This window comes from Pristis pectinata, chromosome 3 (assembly GCF_009764475.1).
Source record: "Pristis pectinata isolate sPriPec2 chromosome 3, sPriPec2.1.pri, whole genome shotgun sequence".
Lineage (NCBI taxonomy): Eukaryota > Metazoa > Chordata > Chondrichthyes > Rhinopristiformes > Pristidae > Pristis > Pristis pectinata.
The window spans coordinates 123,686,326-123,705,378 of NC_067407.1; the positions used below are offsets into that span (position 1 = coordinate 123,686,326).

The following is a 19,053-nucleotide window of genomic DNA, read 5'->3' on the forward strand; positions in this document are numbered from 1 at the left end:
CAGCTGTTTACTGGCAATGAGAAATGCTATCTAAAAATAGAAATAAAAGAATGCAGTAACAAGCTAGTAAAGGAAAGCAGTTGAATTTAATTGATAATTTTGAACCCGAAAGGTATTTTTTTTATTTCGGATTTGATGTTGGGTAGAAAGGAAAACAAATGCAAAGTTTGAAAAAATAAACATGTTACACGTTTGGATTATGCATTGGTAAAAGCTGGTCTTAACACTACAGCAGCATGATGGATGTGAAATTTTGGAAAGTAAGCCTCCCTTGAAGGCTGCTGTTTACCTTAGTTACTTTAATGCAAGAAAGTATGATGGATGCAGAAAAAACGGAGCCATTCACAAATATAGTATGATAATGCACTTAGATACTTTTATACAGATTGTAATTACAGGAGGTTTTTTTTGTATTTTTTTATCGTTCTCTCTTAATTCCATCCTTTTCCCCTCTTTCATTAACTGTACATGACTTGATATTGAAGTAAATTATTCTAAGTTTCCTGGTTTAGAATCTGCACATCTCAGTGACGATACTACAGTCTACTTGGTTAAGGAGATACACCTACATACATTGCCCTGTGCACACGGGTCCCAGATCCCCTCTAGAGGGCACAAGACTGATTTGGCTTTCTAATAACCAGGAATTCCAGTGCAAATACTCATGGAATGTCTGGGCAAATGTGGTTCTGTTGAATGATACTTGCAGTTCACTGGATGCTGATGATAAAATCTGAGATAATAATTAGCTCCATTTCTTAACTTTTCATAAACAGTGAATCAATAAGCATCTTAAAATTACTTATTTTCTAATCTTGTCCCATAAATTAATAGTTTTTGTTTGTTTCTAGAGTGTTATAGACTAGTAATTGAGGGGGCAGGACTAACAACCCAGTGAAGTAGATTGAATATCACTGTAGATGACAGGGAATTTGAACAATGAGGAATACTAACATAGTAATAGGAAAAAGATTGTCATAAAAATAAGTTCTTAAAGACTCGGATCAATATGGTCGACTCTTAATTACCTAAGCAAGTCCAAAATTAGTAGCATTCTGACTGGTTGCATCATGGCCTGGGATGGAAACTCCAATGCGTAGGAATACAAGAGGCTACGGAGAGCGGTGGACTTGGCCAGTTCCATTACAGGTATAGTTCTCCCCACCGTCGAGGGCATCTAGAAGAGGCAATGTCTCAGGAAGGCCACAACCATCATCAGGGACCTCCATCTGGGCCATGCCCTTCTTCTCATTCCTGCCATGAAGCAGGAGGTACAGGAGCCTGAAGACCCACACCTCAAGGTTCAACAACAGCTTCTTCCCCACTGCCATCAGGTTCTTGAACCAACCCTAAAAACCCCAATTCCACCTCAGACTATTTCCCTCAATTTGCACTAACATAGTTATGTTTATTTTTACTTTGTCATGCAAATTATGTACAATTTATGTTAATTTAAGTTTATATAATTTATGTTTGTAATATACTATGCTGGCTGCTGCAATAAGCTAGCTTTCATGGCATTTATACCCCGGGTATGTACGCCCATGACAATAAATGAACTCAAAATAAATGCTTGTCAAGCAACAACATCGTGGGAGTCCTTCATCAGACATATTGCAACGTCTCAAGACAGCAGCTCACACCTTCAAAGACACAATCAGAAAAGAACATTTGAATCTGAGTGTGCAGCAGTTTCACCCACTCGGGCATAATCATGATCCATATTTTATTTTCTGCATCGCTGCTACCTGTACCTAGTACAGGAATAATTGTTCCTCTTCGTTCAGGTTGTGTGGCTGCTCTTCAAGTGGCCAGTGTTATGTTTTTCGTCCATTTAATTTCCAAGCCAAATGGATGAACTTTGTTTTGCCTCATCTTCAGTGCAAGGAGTGGCACTTCTATCCTTTCAGCTAGCAGAGCAACATCAGCAACAAATTCTGCACCAATCAACACCTTGTCGCCAGGGGATGATATCAGAAGATCTTGATTAACTATGCACTGGAGGATCCCGTCCACTGGCACAAGAACAGGTCTGAGTGTTGCTGCACCCTTTCCTTGTTGCATCCTTGAACTGAACCAGAGGACTGTCCAATAAAATCACAGCAGAGTCTGTCCGTGTAAAGTTCCTTGATCGGATTCACAACCTGCTGTGGTAGTCCAATACTTGAAGGAGAAAGCAAAACTTTGAGGTCAGCAGAGTCAAAAGCAGTCTCAAGAGGTGCACACGCTACTCAAAGAAGATATCAATACTGACACCTTGCTTACATGAGATAAATTGATGTGGTGGATGCCCTAGTATTCTGACTTCCAGTTTTCAAAAGACTTAATTTTTGAATTTGCCCAAGAGGATTGAAGCAAATAACTTCCAGGGAAGGACAGGAAAGTGATGTCACAATATTTCTTGCAAGCTTGCCTCCTCCCTTTGCACTCTTAAGATGGCAGGATAATGCACTTCCAATCTGCTGGAATTAAATCTTCCTCCACCTCGGTCAAAAAAAAAATCATTTAACCATTTGATGACAGTCAGGCCTCCCAATTACATCATTCTGCCTTCACCCTACCAGTTCCAAGCGTCCTGTTGTTTTTTTTTCTACGAAGGCAGCTCTCAATTCATTCTCGAACAATATTTGTGTCTTTGGTCATTTTACTCTTGGTCTGCAAGAGCTCATCAGGAGGAAGGTTGCAGGCATCAGTCCACGTATGCGAATAGAATTCTTCCAACACCCTTTTCAGACCAGAGGCAGGTAAGTGGCCGTGTTCCCCAGAACTCAGCGCACAAATCATTGCTCTATTTGATATACATTTAAACCTGTACACATCCAGGTTGTTATTTCAAAAACTGCAGATAACTCAAACCACGAGAATGCAGTTGACATTGGAGGTGATGATATTGGACCAAGAGGACATATAAACATTCGTAAAATGAAGAGATGAAGAGGTAAAACCTAACGCCAACCAGAGTGAAGTGGTTCCTTTTGGTAGGGAGGAGAAACAGAGGTATTATGAACTAACAAGTGCAGTTTTAAAGGTGGTTTGGGAATGGAAAGATCTGGAGGGTCTTTGAAGTTGGCAGGACAAGTTGAGGTGGTTTATCAAGTTATTGGGATCCTTGGGTTTAATATGCAAGAAGGAACTGGAGAAATACTCGAAGTACTTACTGGGCTATTGACAAAAGGCTGGAAACTGGAATTAGTCTGAGAGCTCTACCAAAGATCCAACACAGATAGAGCGAGCTGAATAGCCTCTTTCTGTGCTGTATCATTATATCTCTTTACATGGATGAATGCAATGTGTACATTATACTTGCTACATGACTCTACTCGTAATCCAGAAAACCTGTGTTTGAATCTCACGATGGCATTTAAATACTGTTTGAAAAGGAAAAAAAAACTGGAAACAAAAGTCAATGCAATTCCACAGTAACTTGGCTGAAGGCAACCCGCCCTTCAGACATGGCTAAACAAGCATTCAACTCTATTAAGATAATTTATAATGGCCACACTTCAAAAAATTAGGCTAATTCCATCTTCTCAAGGCTACCAGAAATGGGCAAAAGACGGCCACGTTCTGTGAATGCTGAAATAAAGTCATAACAAACCTCTCTTACTCTGCAATATTCTGATAATAACCTTGTGATTTAGCTTGTTTTCAAGCATGATACCAAATTTAATTGATGCATGATGCAGCTTAATCCTTTAACATAAATTTCATCTTCTTTTACTTATATCACTAAATAAAGCCAATTCATAAGAGCAAAATCTCTGTGCCAAAAATAAGTAAAGGCAGAAGCTCTCCTTTCTTTAGTGCTTACGGTATACAAAAAGAATGCAAAGCTGCCTCTGAACCACAAGGGTAAATCTAATCTCTTGCTCTTTAATAATTGGTTTAACTACAGTTTTAGGTGATTTGATTTATATTTTTGTTTGATCATCATATCACATGCTCATATTTTATCAATTCTCATTTTCACCATATCAGTCAAAGCTTAAGAAACTGCTCCAAAGCACAAGTCCCCTGTTGCTCGTTAACATATAATAATAATGGAACACAATAAAATACTTGCTACAAGTTGGAAGGCAAAGGGCAAGTTATGATGTGCACCACCAGAAAATGTTTATCAGCAGACAGACTCTCCGATAAGGATTCTCTTTCCCAGAACTACTTCCTGACTTTCAAGTAAAAGATCTAGATTTTACTTGATCATTGTGTGCAAAAAAACTACATTACAGGCAATATGATGTAGATGACATGGTAATTTATATTTAAGATCCTGCAGGATTAAAGGATTTTGCCTCTAAATGTTGCAACTTAGTCCTTTCCTCCCTTATCAACCTCAAAACAAAGGAAATTATACATAAATCAAATGCATCAATGCCATCTAGGCAAGTTTTAGAGATCATAATTCCATGGTTTAAGTGTCAAGGATCAAGCATGTTGCAGAGTGCCCTTTACAAAGCTTGATCTCTACCAGCCAGTGAGGCAGTGCTCTCCAAATTTCTTATCCATTCCTGTCAAAAAAACTTCCCTCATTATCACTCCAGTTCTTCTGTTAATCATCATAAATCTGCACCTTATTGTTATTAACCCTGTTGCCACTGGAAACAGTTTATCCTTGCTTGCTTATCTAAACTTTGCAACTTGACATACCTCAGACTGCAATTTTGCAAACAACTTTGCCTGTACTACTTTATCAAATACCTTTTGAAAATTTGTGCCTGCGAACTTTACTGCTCTCACCCACATTCTGCTACATCATTAAAAAAAACTGATTCTATGTTTGTCAAAACCAAATAATTTGCTTTTAAAAAAAAAATCACTTTGGCTTTTGATGATTTGTCTGTGTGTGCTCAAGTGGCAGTTAATTTTCTCACCAATTAGTTTCTAAATATCTTCCCCACATCTACATTATCCTGTTTGCCTCCTAATTGATGAGCTTGTCCTTCACCCTTTTAAAAACAATGGCATTAATGTATAAGAGTGTCCAGTCTTAATGTCACTGTATCCAAAGAGGGTTACAAATTGTGGTCAACCTCCTAATCCATATTCATCACATCTAGTACCCCAAACTCATTTACCACAGCTTTGGCTAAATAATCTTCCTCAGTTAACACCAGTGCCTTCCGTATCTACTATACGATCATCCCAAATCAACCCACACCATTCTCTGGCAACCGTTTGAGAAATAATCTGCCTGAAGATGACTTCCCAACTCTGTATCGTGTTCTTCAATTCATAGGCTGAAAAGATTATTAAACAAAATGTACAAATGACATTCACATAATTACAACGGTAATCAAACATTGCTTCCTTCAATTTTCTTTGTGATAACTGATTAGGGAGATAAATGACGAATTGAAACCAAAACTTATCCTACATTAACTAACATATCAACATGGTTCACCACATTAATTTAGACCAACAGGGATAAAAATCACCTTCTCACCATTCCTCTCAGTTTCTTGTCCCTCCTCACTACCAGATCTAATAGCTTTTCTTTCAACAACTTTAAAATTTCTCTTCCTATGTGTTGCTCATCTCTAGGATGAGAATTTTTCTCTACAAAACTTAAGACTTATTTTTTTTCTACTTGATTTATATTTTGGAAAGTCCTTTCAACATTTTGAAACGTTAACATTTCTCCCTTAATATAAGATACAGCATGGATGCAGCCCAACAAGTCTAAGTCTATGTACTGGCCACCAAACACCCTTTTACACTTATCCCATTTTATTCACCCCACATTCTACTACTCACATACACAAGAGTCAATTTACAGTAGCCAATTAACCTACCAACCTCCATGCCTTTGGGGTGTGGGAGGAAACAAGAGTAGCCATGCAGTCACAGGGAAAACATGCAAACTCCACACAGACAGCACGAGGTAGGGATCAAACCCGGGTCACTACCAGCTGCACCACGGTGCTGCATTCTTTAGCTGTCTGCTCTTGGTCATTCCACATGGCCAACACTACACTTCTTCCCTTCAAGAATGCTACAGATAACGTTAGCAGTTATATACAATCTCTTCATCTTCTACCCCATCTTGCAGTGGCCTTAAGTTCTCTTTTGAAATTTCAACCACTTTTCAGAGAGAATTCACAGCAAAGAAAGCTGTTGTACCCCAATAAAACCTCAGCATACTCAACACCAGGAACATCCCTTCCCAAATTCAAATGGACTGCAACCTATGAATGAGGTGGAAGGGTGAGATGCACAAAAGCAAGCAGCATTAGGGCCACAATAAAAATTAACCTTTTATGCAGTGAATGTCCAATTTTTAATGAATGGACGGTCCTGCCATTTGATTGTTCTGGCTGCAAACTTGAAGTAACAAATTCAACTGGGTGATTCATTTCTATCCCTCTCTCTCCAACGCTTGACAGATTTGCTTGTTTAAAATAACTTGCTACATCATTACCAAAGTAACCCCAGAAAAATATTTCTTTTAAATACATAAAATATCCCTCTTCCGCCACATCAAAAGAAAAACTATTTAAAAAGGAGACAGTTGTACCCATCTAGTATGCCTGATCTCCTTTTCATTGTAATGGAGCCACACTAAACATGTGTGATAAATCTTCAACATATTAACCGTGGAGCAGGAGGATAGATGCTGACCGATCTGTCATGGTTATCTGATTATTATCCCAGCCATTTCATGTATTCGTTCTGTTTGAACTGTCTATGCTACAGCTTACAAAGTACAAATTTCCTTTGGAGGCTTACTCTAATTAATTCTGCTTAACATCTCAGCTTCTCCCCCACCCTGTCTTCTCTCCAATATTTATTTAGTTATGTTTTTCCTTTAAGTTTCCCTGACGATATCTGTCCCCTTGTTCCCCACCTACAACAGGACGTATAGGCAGCAACACTTTGGGCACTCGCTTGACCAGGTGGATATTTAATATGCAATTAAGTTGGTGCCAGCCACTACTTGACCATGACAGTCACTACGTGGTGTCAACCAAGTGGATGGAGGAGCCTTCCATCAAGCCGGGGGGCTGTAGTTTCAGGTCACACGGCGAGATGTTGAGTGCATTATCTATAGTTCTGAATTTAGGATGAGAGACTGAACTGAGACCGTGCCCGTGTCAAGACGATGTAGAAGTTTGTACAAAGGATTACTGATCAACAATTACTCCTTTGACACCACGACAAACAGATACCTTATTTCACTGCATTGTAACATTGATTACTCTTCAGAAGTATTTCATTGGCAATAAAATTTTGGGACTTAACATGGAGGTGCTATACAAGCCCAAACTTTTATTTCTTACTTTTCATTCCAATCCATAGACAATGCACCAACTGTACAAATCTCAAGAAAGAAATGGAAGACACTGGAATGTGGCAAGGGACACCAAAAACCTCTTGGGGATGTTGAGATGCTAATCATCCCATCGCAAATATCCTAAAAGACACAAATCTTTCCAATAAAAGCTCAGTGAATTTACCTTCTAATTCAAATTTATCTTCTATGAACCACAGAGTCCTATACATGCCCAGTTTAGGAAATGGGCAGGTGGTGGAAGTGTTTGTGGGGGGAATGTTTATGGGAACAATGACCATAAATCTATGTTTCAAGGTAGTTAATGGAAAGGGATAAGTTTGAATTCAATAATGTACAGTGGACCTGCTGAAAGTAGATTTTGGGGAACAAAGGGCTAATCTGTGTGTGTAACCATGTGATGTGAATCAAGATACAATCCTGTATTCACCAAAGAGAAGGGCATGGAAATAGCAAGTTCAGAGAGGAGTATGTTGGTAATCTGGAGCTGGTCAGTATTGAGGAGGAGGTGTTAGATGTCACATGAAGCACAAGGGTTCATAGATCCCTACTGCTCAATAAGACCTACCTCAGGTTGCTATGGGAAGCAAGGGAGAGGAGGTAGCTGGGGCCCTGAAGGAGATTTTTGCATCTTCATTGCCACAGATGAAGTGCCAGAAGATTGGAGGATAACTGAAGTTGTTCATTTAAGGGTAGCAAGAGTAAGCCAGGTAACTACAGGTCAGTGAACCTTACATTAGTGGTAAAGAAATTATTGGAGAAAATCCCAAGGGACAGGATTTATGTACATTTGCAAAGACAGGGTTGATCAGGGACAGTCAGCGTGGCTTAGTGTATGGGAAATCAGATCTCACTAATTCAATTCAGTTTTTTTGAGCTAGTAACCAACAAGATTGATGAAGGTAGGATGGTAGACATTGACTATATGGATTTTATTAAAGCATTTGACAAGACCCTGAATGGTAGATTGGCCCAGAAGGTCCAAGGAGAGTTGGCTAATTGGATCCAAAACTGGCTTGGTGATAGGAGGCGGAAGGTAGTGGCAGAAGATGCCTTTTTCTGATTGAAAGTCTGTGACCAGCAGTGTACCAGAGGGACCGCTGCTGGGACTGTTGTTGTGATATATATATTAATGACTTGCACGTGAACATTGGGAGGTATGATAAGTTTGCAGATGACATGAAAATTGGGGATGTGGATAGTGGGGAAGCTTGCCTGTTATGAAACAGGCAATGGTGGGAGATAGAGGGCTCGCACTGATGCCTATCATCCCAGTGAAAGGAGGAAAGAAACAAGCAGAAGGGAAGAGACTGACTTCTTCATTGCAGTTCAATTAAGACCAAAAAAAAACTGAACTAATTTTCATCCCAACTCTTTCATTGAAGCGCACTGTTACCACACTCAGGATTTTTGCCATCAATGATCAGTCTTCTAAGATAAACACCACCAGTATTTGAACTTAAAGTAGATAGGATCTTTAAAGCAATTAGCAAACGTTGGATGCAGCACAGGACAAGAATTTCATTTCAGATATCTGATATACAATGAGAGGTACAGAGAAAGAAGTCTCCCTGAACCCTTACACCTGCAAATCCATTTAACCTTCGATGCAACAAACATCAATTATTTGCGAATAACTGCATTTTGTTTTCTAGACGTCAATTCATTTTTTTTCAATATTCTGAAGTAGATGCTGAACAGATCACCGAAGGGGAATATTTTGCTTAATTAGAATATTTTGCTTAAGGAGATTTCTATTTACGATCAGAAGCCTGAAAAAAAAATTACCTTTTGTGAGTTCCAGACAAGAAAGCTTCCTGAGATTCTTGATCAGACTTTGCTGTGAATCCAAAAGAAAGCAGCAATTAATAGCATGGTCAAAGGTCAACTTGAAATACTTTCAAATTGAAGCATTTAAAAAATAACTGCACCATTTACTCTAATTTTGAAAGTTAAATTGGGCTTAACTTTGACTCAAATAAAAAGAAACAGAAGCAGCAATAGGCCCCAAGACCCCTCGAATCGCTGAGAACTGGCTTGAGAACCTCAGGCATATCATCGGCAAATAAAACATGGGGATCAAAGGCTTTCTCCGCTGGATCTTAGTGGAGGCTTAATGATCAAGTGCCAGTTTAAAAATATGCATTACATTTCAAGAACCTCTTTAGAAAGTCAATGGGAAGTAATTGTTCACTATTCCTTTTATTCAATGAGCAATTAATATTTCAGTTCACAGAAGGTTTTAATAAAAGAGACATGAAATGTAGAAGAGGGATTTTTCTTAAAAATATCAAGTCGTTTAAATATCATTTCTCTTAAATCCCCTACTAGAATGTCAAATGTGACTTTATTTTATCATACCAAGGATCAGAAAAGTTGCTTTCATTCAGATGCTTCCCCCACCCTGATGATCTGCCCATCTATTCCCCACCTCCTTCCCTTTATTCCATGGTCCACTGCCCTCTCCTACTGGATTCCTCCTCCTTCAGACCTTTGCCTCTTCTACCTATCACCTCTCAGCTTCTTACTTCTCCCCCTCCCCCACACCTACCTTCCCCCCTCTCTCCTGGACTCGCCTCACACCTGAACTCACCTATCACCTGCCAGCCTGTGCTCCTCCCCCTACCTTCTTATACCGGCTTCTGCCCTCTTCCTTTCCAGTCCTGATGAAGGGTCTTGACCCGTAGACTGCTTATTTCTCTCCACAGATGCTGCCTGGCCTGCTGAGTTCCTCCATCATTTTGTGTGTTGCTTAAACAGAATCATCACTTGACCAGCAAACCCAGCTCCACACCTTCACTGCAATTCAGGCAGACATAAAAGCTACCTCTACCAGATGCCTCAAAAGGAACCAGAAATAAAATCAACCCAGCAGATTCAGAGTGATGTCAACAGTGCAGACCTGCCCTCCGTTCAGAACTAAACTGCTAATCTCATTCATTAGATCGATGCCAGGGCGGGTTGGAGCATAAATAGAATTCAGGAGGAACAACCACAAGGTAAAAGCTCCAATGTCCATTTAAGCTTATTACTCTGGAATCATAGTAACAACCTTATTCATATTCCTTATTACAGATTTCTCAATTTTGGAGCCAATGTTGACAGTAAACAGCTAAAGCTAAAAAAAAATTATTCATAGGATTGCATTCCATTGGAATAATGTGTCAGTTCACGACTCATGCCTCATAAGTAGTTAAAAAATAGGAGTCAAGCCTGTTCCAACATTCAGTAGGACGGTGGCTAATTTGATCTTGGCTTCAACCAGTTTCCTGTTTGTACCCGTTACCCTCTGTTTATATGTTCAATGACTCAGCCTTCTGGGGGTGGAGTATTCCAAAGATTCACCAAGCTCAGAATAGGCATTCTCCTCAACTGCCTCAAATGGGAGTCGCACAATTCCAAAACTATGCCCCTTAGTTTTCGTTCCCCTTTGTGGGAGAATCTCTCTCAGCATCTACCTCATGTTTTGGCAAGATCACTTCTTATTCTTCTATCAAAGGTTTTAGATCCAACCCTTTCTCAAAGCAAATCCCTACATTCTAGAGTACAACCGAGTGAACCTCCTCCAGCTCTCGTTAAAAGATTACCTCCTTCTGCCGAGGGATTATTTCCTCAAATTCAGCTGCCAATTTCCCATATACCAGGGCAATGCTTCTTCACTAGCTCAGAGTTACACTCCACTGTCTCTCTCTAATCTGCTGCCCAGTTGCTTACATTTTATAGCAACTTTAATCTGTTTACAGTCCTTCCCTTATTACAATTGCGTCTGTAACCTGCTCACTGGTTTCTCCACCACAGAAGGCATCCTATCTGGATGCATCACAGCTTGGTACGTTGGTACCTCTCGCTGCCTTGGCGAAGCAGCCAGTTCGGCACAGCTTTGTGGGCCGAAGGGCCTGAACTGTACTGTAGGTTTTCTATGTTTCCATAATCAAAGACCCCCACCCACCCGGGTCATTCTCTCTTCTTCCATCAGGTAGAAGATACAGGAACTGAGGGCACGTACCACCAGGCTTAAGGACAGCTTCTATCCCAATGAGAAAAGACTATTGAACGGTTCCCTTATACGATGAGATGGACTCTTGACCTCAGTTTACCTTGTTGTGACCTTGCACCTTATTGCACTGCACCTTCTCTGTAGCTGTGACACTTCACTCTGTACTGTTATTGTTTTTACCTGTACTACCTCAATGCACTGTACTAACTCAATATAACTGCACCGTGTAATGAATTGACCTATACGATCGGTATGCAAGGCAAGTTTTCCACTGTACCTCAGTACAAGTCACAATAACAAACCAATACCAACGTACCCAGAGTCCTGGCTTGTCTCTCATTCTGGACCAACACACGTTTCTCTGCCGCTGCTTAATCTTGCGGCAGCTTCCAGCTTTGCCACCAATTTTTTTTTAATTGAAATCACCTCCACCATATAACCTGTCATGACCACCGGCAAACTTGGATAACAGCTCTTCAATACTCTACCCAATTCCTCCCTACCTGCAACTCATCCCACAATAGCATCGCTAACTTTGGACTTACTCTTATTTTTGTCCCTTTTCTTCCCCCATTTACTTCCAGAATTAATGTACCCTAATAATTTCCAAGAATCAAGGCTGTGTAATTTACATTTTCCGCGGCCATTCAAGTGACTGGACTGTATTGGTTGCCATCATTAACTGAAGCCCGTCACTTCTATTTTAACTTCTTAAAAGAAAACCCTAATCTTCCTTTTTTTTTAAAACCCTTACTCCCCTCATTGCTCACTTCAGTGCTCCCCAAGTGGGTCCATCTTCCTCTTAAATCCCTACATTGTCTCAGATCACCTGGTTGTAAATTGTTCATTATTTTAAAACACCAGCAACAAATCTCACTTCGCCTTCTACATTCTGAGGATCAAAGGTCTGAAGTGGAATAGGGCTTGGCACCTGGACCTTCAGTCACACTTTTCCCCACGCCTGAATGTACCTACCAGCCGCGCAAATAGAATCTCACTCGGTCTCTGAATCCAAAACACATTCAGAGAAACGGGGCAAGGCCTTGGTGGTGACCAGGCCTTGGACAATATACAGCCAAAGCCCTCTGCTCTGTGAGACCTCGAGCACTTTTGACAGAAGGCAAGGCTGAAGCAAGAGTTGTCACATGCCAAAGCGATCAAAATTTAACACCCTTTAAAATATCTCTGGCATTCAGAGAAACTTAGAAACCTGTTCAATAGAAATAATTATAAATTCATTAAAAATGAAAAATATTAAACTAAATTAAAATAATTAATAAAATAATTACCTAATTACTTCTTTCCTCTATACTGCTGGCCAAGAGCTTCCATTCAAATGACCCAGGATTGATCAGACATGTCTGGAGAGGCAATTTCCCAGCATAATGCTGGGGAATCCCAGCAAGACTAGGATCTGCAGCTGGGCTCCATATGCAGTTCAACAATGGAGCACAAGGACAGATGTGGCAGCATCTGTCGCTCGTTAAGTTCCGAACTTACAGCAAGTCAGGAACTTACTCCAGTGTGAAGGTTTGAACACCAGTGGAGGTTTTTTTTTGGAACTGCCAGCCACAACCAGCATGATTTATTCTCATTTCTCCAGTCTCTTGCATCCCAGAGACTTGACGTCCTTTTTCAAGTGTGGTGCCCCGAACTGAATACAACACCAGCTGAGACCTAAACAGTGCTTTATCAAGGTTTAGAAATAACTGCCTTGCTTTTATACTCCAGTTCTCCAATCACAAGGCCAAAAGTCTCCAGTGTTGCTTTTCCCATCTTCTCAACTGGCTCTGCTGCCTTCAAAGGGGAGTGTACCGACATAAATAAGGTTTGCCTGTTCCTGCGCCCCATTTAAAACCAGGGTGTGATCCTGATATCCACTGTTCTCCGTATGGACTTTGTACTTCCTCCCTGTGACCACCTGGGCTTCCTCCGCATCCTTCAAACACACTGGTTGGTGGGTTAACTGGCCACTGTTAATTGCCCCCATGTCAGTAGGTGGCAGGAGAATCGGGGGGGGGGGGGCGGGGGTGGGGTGGGGGGGATTTGATGGGCAAGTGGGACACAACGAGTTGTAGGGAAATAAGTGGGGGAATGAGATTGATCAGAATGGTGAAAGGGCCGGCATGGACTCGATGAACCGAACAACCTCCACCTGTCATTAAACAAGATGAAAAATTTACCTTAACTGCCTTAGTAATGTCTTTTCTATGCAAATGAATCTCTTCAATTTGGTGAAAATTAAGTTTTATTTGCCACATGGATGCTTAATATATTCCTAAAAAATGTGAAAAATTATTCAAAATGATTTTTGGTGAGTTAAGGACAAATTGTAGCACATGTACAAATTTGAAGAAAACAAAATGTTTTCTTTGGAAAAAAGCTGCAAAGAATATATTTTCTTAAACTTACCAAATACATTTGATTACACAGATTTGATGCACAATATTAATCCCTGGAAAATGCATAATTTCATTTAAAAACAAAAAAAACACACATTTGCAGCTGTTTTGTTCTGCATGGACAGGTCAGGGCTTATTTTAGTTCCCTGTCATCTGAAAGTACAAACTCCCCATATTTCAATCACCATTCAGTAAAAATCACAGGGGCTGATTTGGCAACAGCAAATGGGGCATCCACTCCAAGTCCACCTGGAGAAAGACATTGGCTTCCTGATCCTGATTTTTGGACACACCAGTGCCAGATTCTGCCGGCACCCATACAAATTCCAAGCAAGCCAAACTTAAACCATTAAAAAAAAAAGTCAAGCAATGAAGCAAGACCTATAGAACCTCACTCTATAAATCTACATTCTTTCCCCAAGTCTGGCTCTTTGGTGAGCCAACCTCTCTCTCTGATTCAGGTGCGGTGTGATTCTTGGCCTCAGTCTCGTGCTTCTGGGCCAAAGTACATTTCTTCACCACTTCTCAATCGTATGGCTTCTGTCAAAAGCTATCAGGGACATTCCAGAGGGGAGGACCTCAGCAGTATCTTGCCCGAGGCTTGGCTACCAGAGGACTTGATACGTTTCTCTCAATGTCTCTAGGATTCAGAAGCATGTCAATTTTCCACTTACACAAGTGGTATGGGAGGAGGTGATGTGTTTTTAAGAGAGCACTCAAATTTGGAATTCTGCTGATACAACAAGCTTTACAAATGGCAACAGCCTTTAGGACCAAGAGACATGCCCCTTTTTCAGATATCTAGAATCAGTTAATACAGTATGGAAAGATGCCCTTCGGCCCATCGAAGCTGCCTACTCTCAAGCACGCATTTGCATTAATCCATTACTCCCATTTTATCCTCCCGACATTCCCATTAATTCCCTCCCTTCCACCAGGTTCCATCACTCCAACACACTTGGAGAAATTTAGAGTGGGTAATTAACTGAGCAACCCACGCATCTTTAGGATGTGGGAGGAAACTGGAGCACCTGAAGAAAATCCACACAGTCACAGGAAGAACACACAGACTGAACTTCACAAACATGGTAAATGTTCTTTTTAAAAAAAAAGGTGAAGCCTTGCATTTCTGATGCATCAGTCCTGACTCAGAAACAACACCCTCATTTAAATTCGTACACATATTCCAAGCCCTAGTCCGGAGACCGATGCAGGCTATCATTTCCAGACACAGCTATGGGGGGGGGTTTGACATCGATGATGCTGCCTTTCAAATGTTGTATTAAATCGAATCCTGGCCTGCTTTTCATTTGGCTGACTTGCATATCGCACCTTCCATAGCCTCAGGAAGACTTGGGGTGCTTGGCACCTTGCACAGTTTGTTTTTTGCATCAACACTCAGTTAAGCAATAACTTGATTTTAAAGCCTCTCGGCATTTGTAAATCTCAACCGTCCCTGCGTGATAATTGCACTCCTTCTATTCTAGCCTCCTATCTATCCTCAGATTCCATCACCCCATCAAGTAACTGTGACCACACCCTCTGGAGCTCCCTTGCTCACTCCCACGGCCTCTCTCCTCCTCCTCCTCTAGGATGCTTTCACCAAGCTCTCATTAACTGTCTTTATTTCCTTTCTGAGACTCAGTGCAAAATTTGTTCAAAGACATTCCAGTGGTTGTGTCTTGGGACAATTTTGCTTTGTTCAGTCTATTGCAAAATATAAAGTGTTGCTGCTTTTGTAGAAAACATTGGTCCGGATTTTCCAATTTAGTATCGGCCCACTGCTACCAACAGATTGTGCCACTTGCTGCTGCATTTCCTCAGATGACACTTGACGGGTGCTCACATACACAGGTCACACCACTGATTTCATTTTGCAGTAGATTGACGTATAATCCCTTTGTGATACTTCAAAGCTGTGCCGTTTCATGGAGTGGGAAGCTGGCTCATACCTTCCCATCCTAGGGCTTAGGAAAGTCACTGGGCTTTCGACATCTAGGAGGAGTTTTAAAAAAATAAAAACATTTTAAAAGACTAAAGGCCAATCTCTACCTTTATTTTGTCTTGCCTGCAACTGGTATTTTGAGTAAACAATCATACGAGTGCACAACGTTCACCCCCCCCCCCCCCCCCCCCACCCAGTTTGCCCCCAGTCAGAATCAGACATCTGGCTCTTCCTTAAGTCTCAGTCAGAGAATTCCCACCACTCAACTGTCCAGTTGCACCGAAACATCCCGGTGAGGCTGTACAGCTAAACGACAGGGCCAAGCACCAACGCAAAGGCCAGGAGATTCCATCTCCCACTGGCACAGCTAGGGTCAGGCAGCAACAGCAACTGGTGGCTGGCTGAGCGATTGGCAAGCCCTCTGCCAATCTAGGCACCTTCTGACCAGAGATAAGAGAGCATCAGTGCTACTCCCATTACTTGCTGGCTGGCAAATCGGGTGATCTGACCTCTTATGCAATGTTCCAGATCAGGTGGAGAATGGAGCCATCCCATAGGTGCGGAGAAGGTAATTGCACCAGTGATAAATCAGTTACAAGGGGATTTGAACATGACAAAGAACCACAGAGGTACACGGCCGCGTCTTTGTTTTAAATAAGATTATAAAACTTTCAAATCACAACTTCAAGTTGTTGAGAGAAATGCAACCTTGGGCAAAAGAAAGCTTTGTGTGTCTAAGATTTGGCTTCTAAGAACCCAAGAGGTGGAATGGCTATTTGCCATGGAATCTGCACTGCCACTCAGTAAGATCATGAGTGGTCTGATCTTTGGCCTCAACTCTACTTTTTTGCACAATCCCCATGACCCTCGATTCCCCCACATTCCAAGTTATTCTCAGGCCTGAATAAACAACGACTCAGCATTTTCAGCTGTGCGTAAAGAACTCCAAAGGTTCATGACCTTCAGACCAGAAATTCCTCTTCATTACCTGTCTTACGACTGACCTCAAGCTAAGTTAGTGCTTTCATGTTCTGGACTTTCCTATCATGCAAAACATCCTCGCTGCATTTACCCTCCTTAAGCCTCTTCAGAATCTTTTGTCTTTCAGCAAGATCACCCTTCATTCTTCCAAATTCAAAAGAATATAGGTTCAATCATAGTCAGATGAAAGGTCTCGACCCAAAACATTGAACCTAAAAGCAAACAGCTGGAAGAACTCTAAGTTTGGCAGCATCTGTGGAGGGAAATAGTCAATCTCTTTAATCTTTCCTTATGAGAAAACTCCTGCATCCTAGGAATCAGTTCAGTGAAACAACAAACAATCTGCTAGAGGAACACAGCAATATTTGTGGGCAGGAAGGAATTGGTGATAATTCGGGTCGAAACTTACATTAGGACTGAATTCCTCCATATTGTTTCTTGCTCCAGATTCCAGCACGTACAGTCTTGTGTTATCAATCTAGTGAACCCTTGTTGTACTCACCGCCACCTCAAGTACCCCCTTCCCTAAATAGATCAAAACTGCAACAAGTACTGCAGATATGGTCTCAAAGACCTTCAATCCTTTCCTACTTTTGGTCTTCATCTCCCCTGCACCAGTGCACAAGGCTGATGCCCCATCAGTCTTCCAAATTATTTGCCGCCTCTGCATGTTAACTGGGTGTTTCCCCATACATGATTACCCAGATCTTTCTGATCATTAACTTAATACTCACACAATTTAATCAATACTCCAATATTCTATTCCACCTACCAAAATGTATACCCTTTCAAAGAAAGGAAACAAATTGCTCGGTTGAGATTTTTGGCAAATTGTCCATTATCTCACTTGCTCAACCTAATTATTAAAATATGGACTTCTCTTGGTTCCAACAACATATCACAAATCCAGAAGTTATTAGACACAAGGAATTTGTCCTAAATATTAGCTTTATGAAAGCATGTCATAAGTGAGATTTCCTCATCAGTAACATTAAACACACTATATATTGTCAGAGCGTTGTCTCTAAAATTTTCCAAAGATGTCAAAAGAACGAATTTCAGAGCTGGTGTGCAGTATGCCAATATGACTACAGAGTGCATGCAGTATCACTGACAAGGAACGGATTTATAGTGAGATTCAATATTTTCATTAACTTCGCAATCTCCCTGTGTGTGATGGCCCATAACTTGACCGTAGAGAATACCTTAAACCTTCAGATCAAAGCGCAATGACCTGAAATATTAACCGTTTCTCACTCCACAGATACCACACAAATTGCTAAGCATCTCCAACATTTTTGGTTTAAAAACCTTCTTCGGTTTGAGTTATGCCATGGATTAAGCACAGGGAACCTTGCTCTTCAACCCAGGTGGCACAGCATCGGCCAGGCACGAGTTCTCCCCTAGGAACAAACTGACTTAAGGCAAAGTTGATTTTATTTTCAGAAGATCAATCTCAGATGCCAAAGTAGACAGTGAATTCCAACCGCTTTCCTGAAAGACTCTGGTGATTCATAAATGCTACACCTGGATCATTAACTTGTGGACCTATTGAAGTGATTTGTGGCACAGTGATGTAGTTTAATGTCCAGACATGGTAAGCCAACACCAACTGCCTCCACGACTTTTGGATCTTACAAGCAGTAAGAAAAAAAGTAGTGCTCCCAACCACCAGTCGATTCAGCCAAAAATCAAAGTTTACAAGTTTCCTTGAATAAACTCTGATCTCCAACTCCGCAAATTTCCTCGAGGAAAACATCTGCACGATACACTACATGTTTGGAAAATGAAACAAGCCTTTGCACGAACCATCCATCTGATCTGGACAGGTCTCGCCAACAACATCCCTTTCCCTGGCTTGGTTAGGAATGGTTACTGGGTGGCAGAAGGGAATCACAAATGCAAGTCGTAATCTGTGTCTCTGATTGAAATTTTCCCCTGGCTGGTCTCCCGAAGGAATAAAATGAGCAGTGTTTAAGTCTGGGCAGAGTGTTGACCCTAAACATTGCACAGAACCTTTGAGGACTTTGTCAAGCTTTCCAGAGTTAACTTATTTCATTTGCTCCCATGACTTTTTTCAGTCTACACTGTAGAACGTTAGCAAATGTCAACTCCACAGCCTGGTACAGTTTGTACAGTTAGGCCAAATTTAGCAACACTATCTTGCAAATTAATTCAGGAAATGGGATGTCATCAGATAACAAATTATTCTCCAATATCCAAAGATAATGATGGTCAATTACGAGATGCAATCATTATTGAAATTCAGTTGTTAGGGAATTATGAGAGAAATTTCAGTGACCACCTCTAAGTTGAAGATTTGGACTGTGGAAGTGAAATGTCAGCATGGAATCAAGTAATATTCTGTACTCAGGCAATACAGACATCAGTTAATAATGCTCCAGGCTTTCAATCAATTACATTGTACCTCAGTGATTAA

The 19,053-nt window shown here is 40.9% G+C and overlaps 1 protein-coding gene across 1 annotated transcript in view; it reads right to left on the reverse strand.

The window, feature by feature from the left end:
- The window catches only part of fmn2b (formin 2b), a 370,539-nt gene that overhangs the window by 78,249 nt on the left and 273,237 nt on the right, over positions 1-19,053 (reverse strand). The window contains 1 exon segment of the mRNA XM_052012981.1: positions 9,077-9,128. Coding sequence (XP_051868941.1) covers positions 9,077-9,128 — 52 coding nt within the window.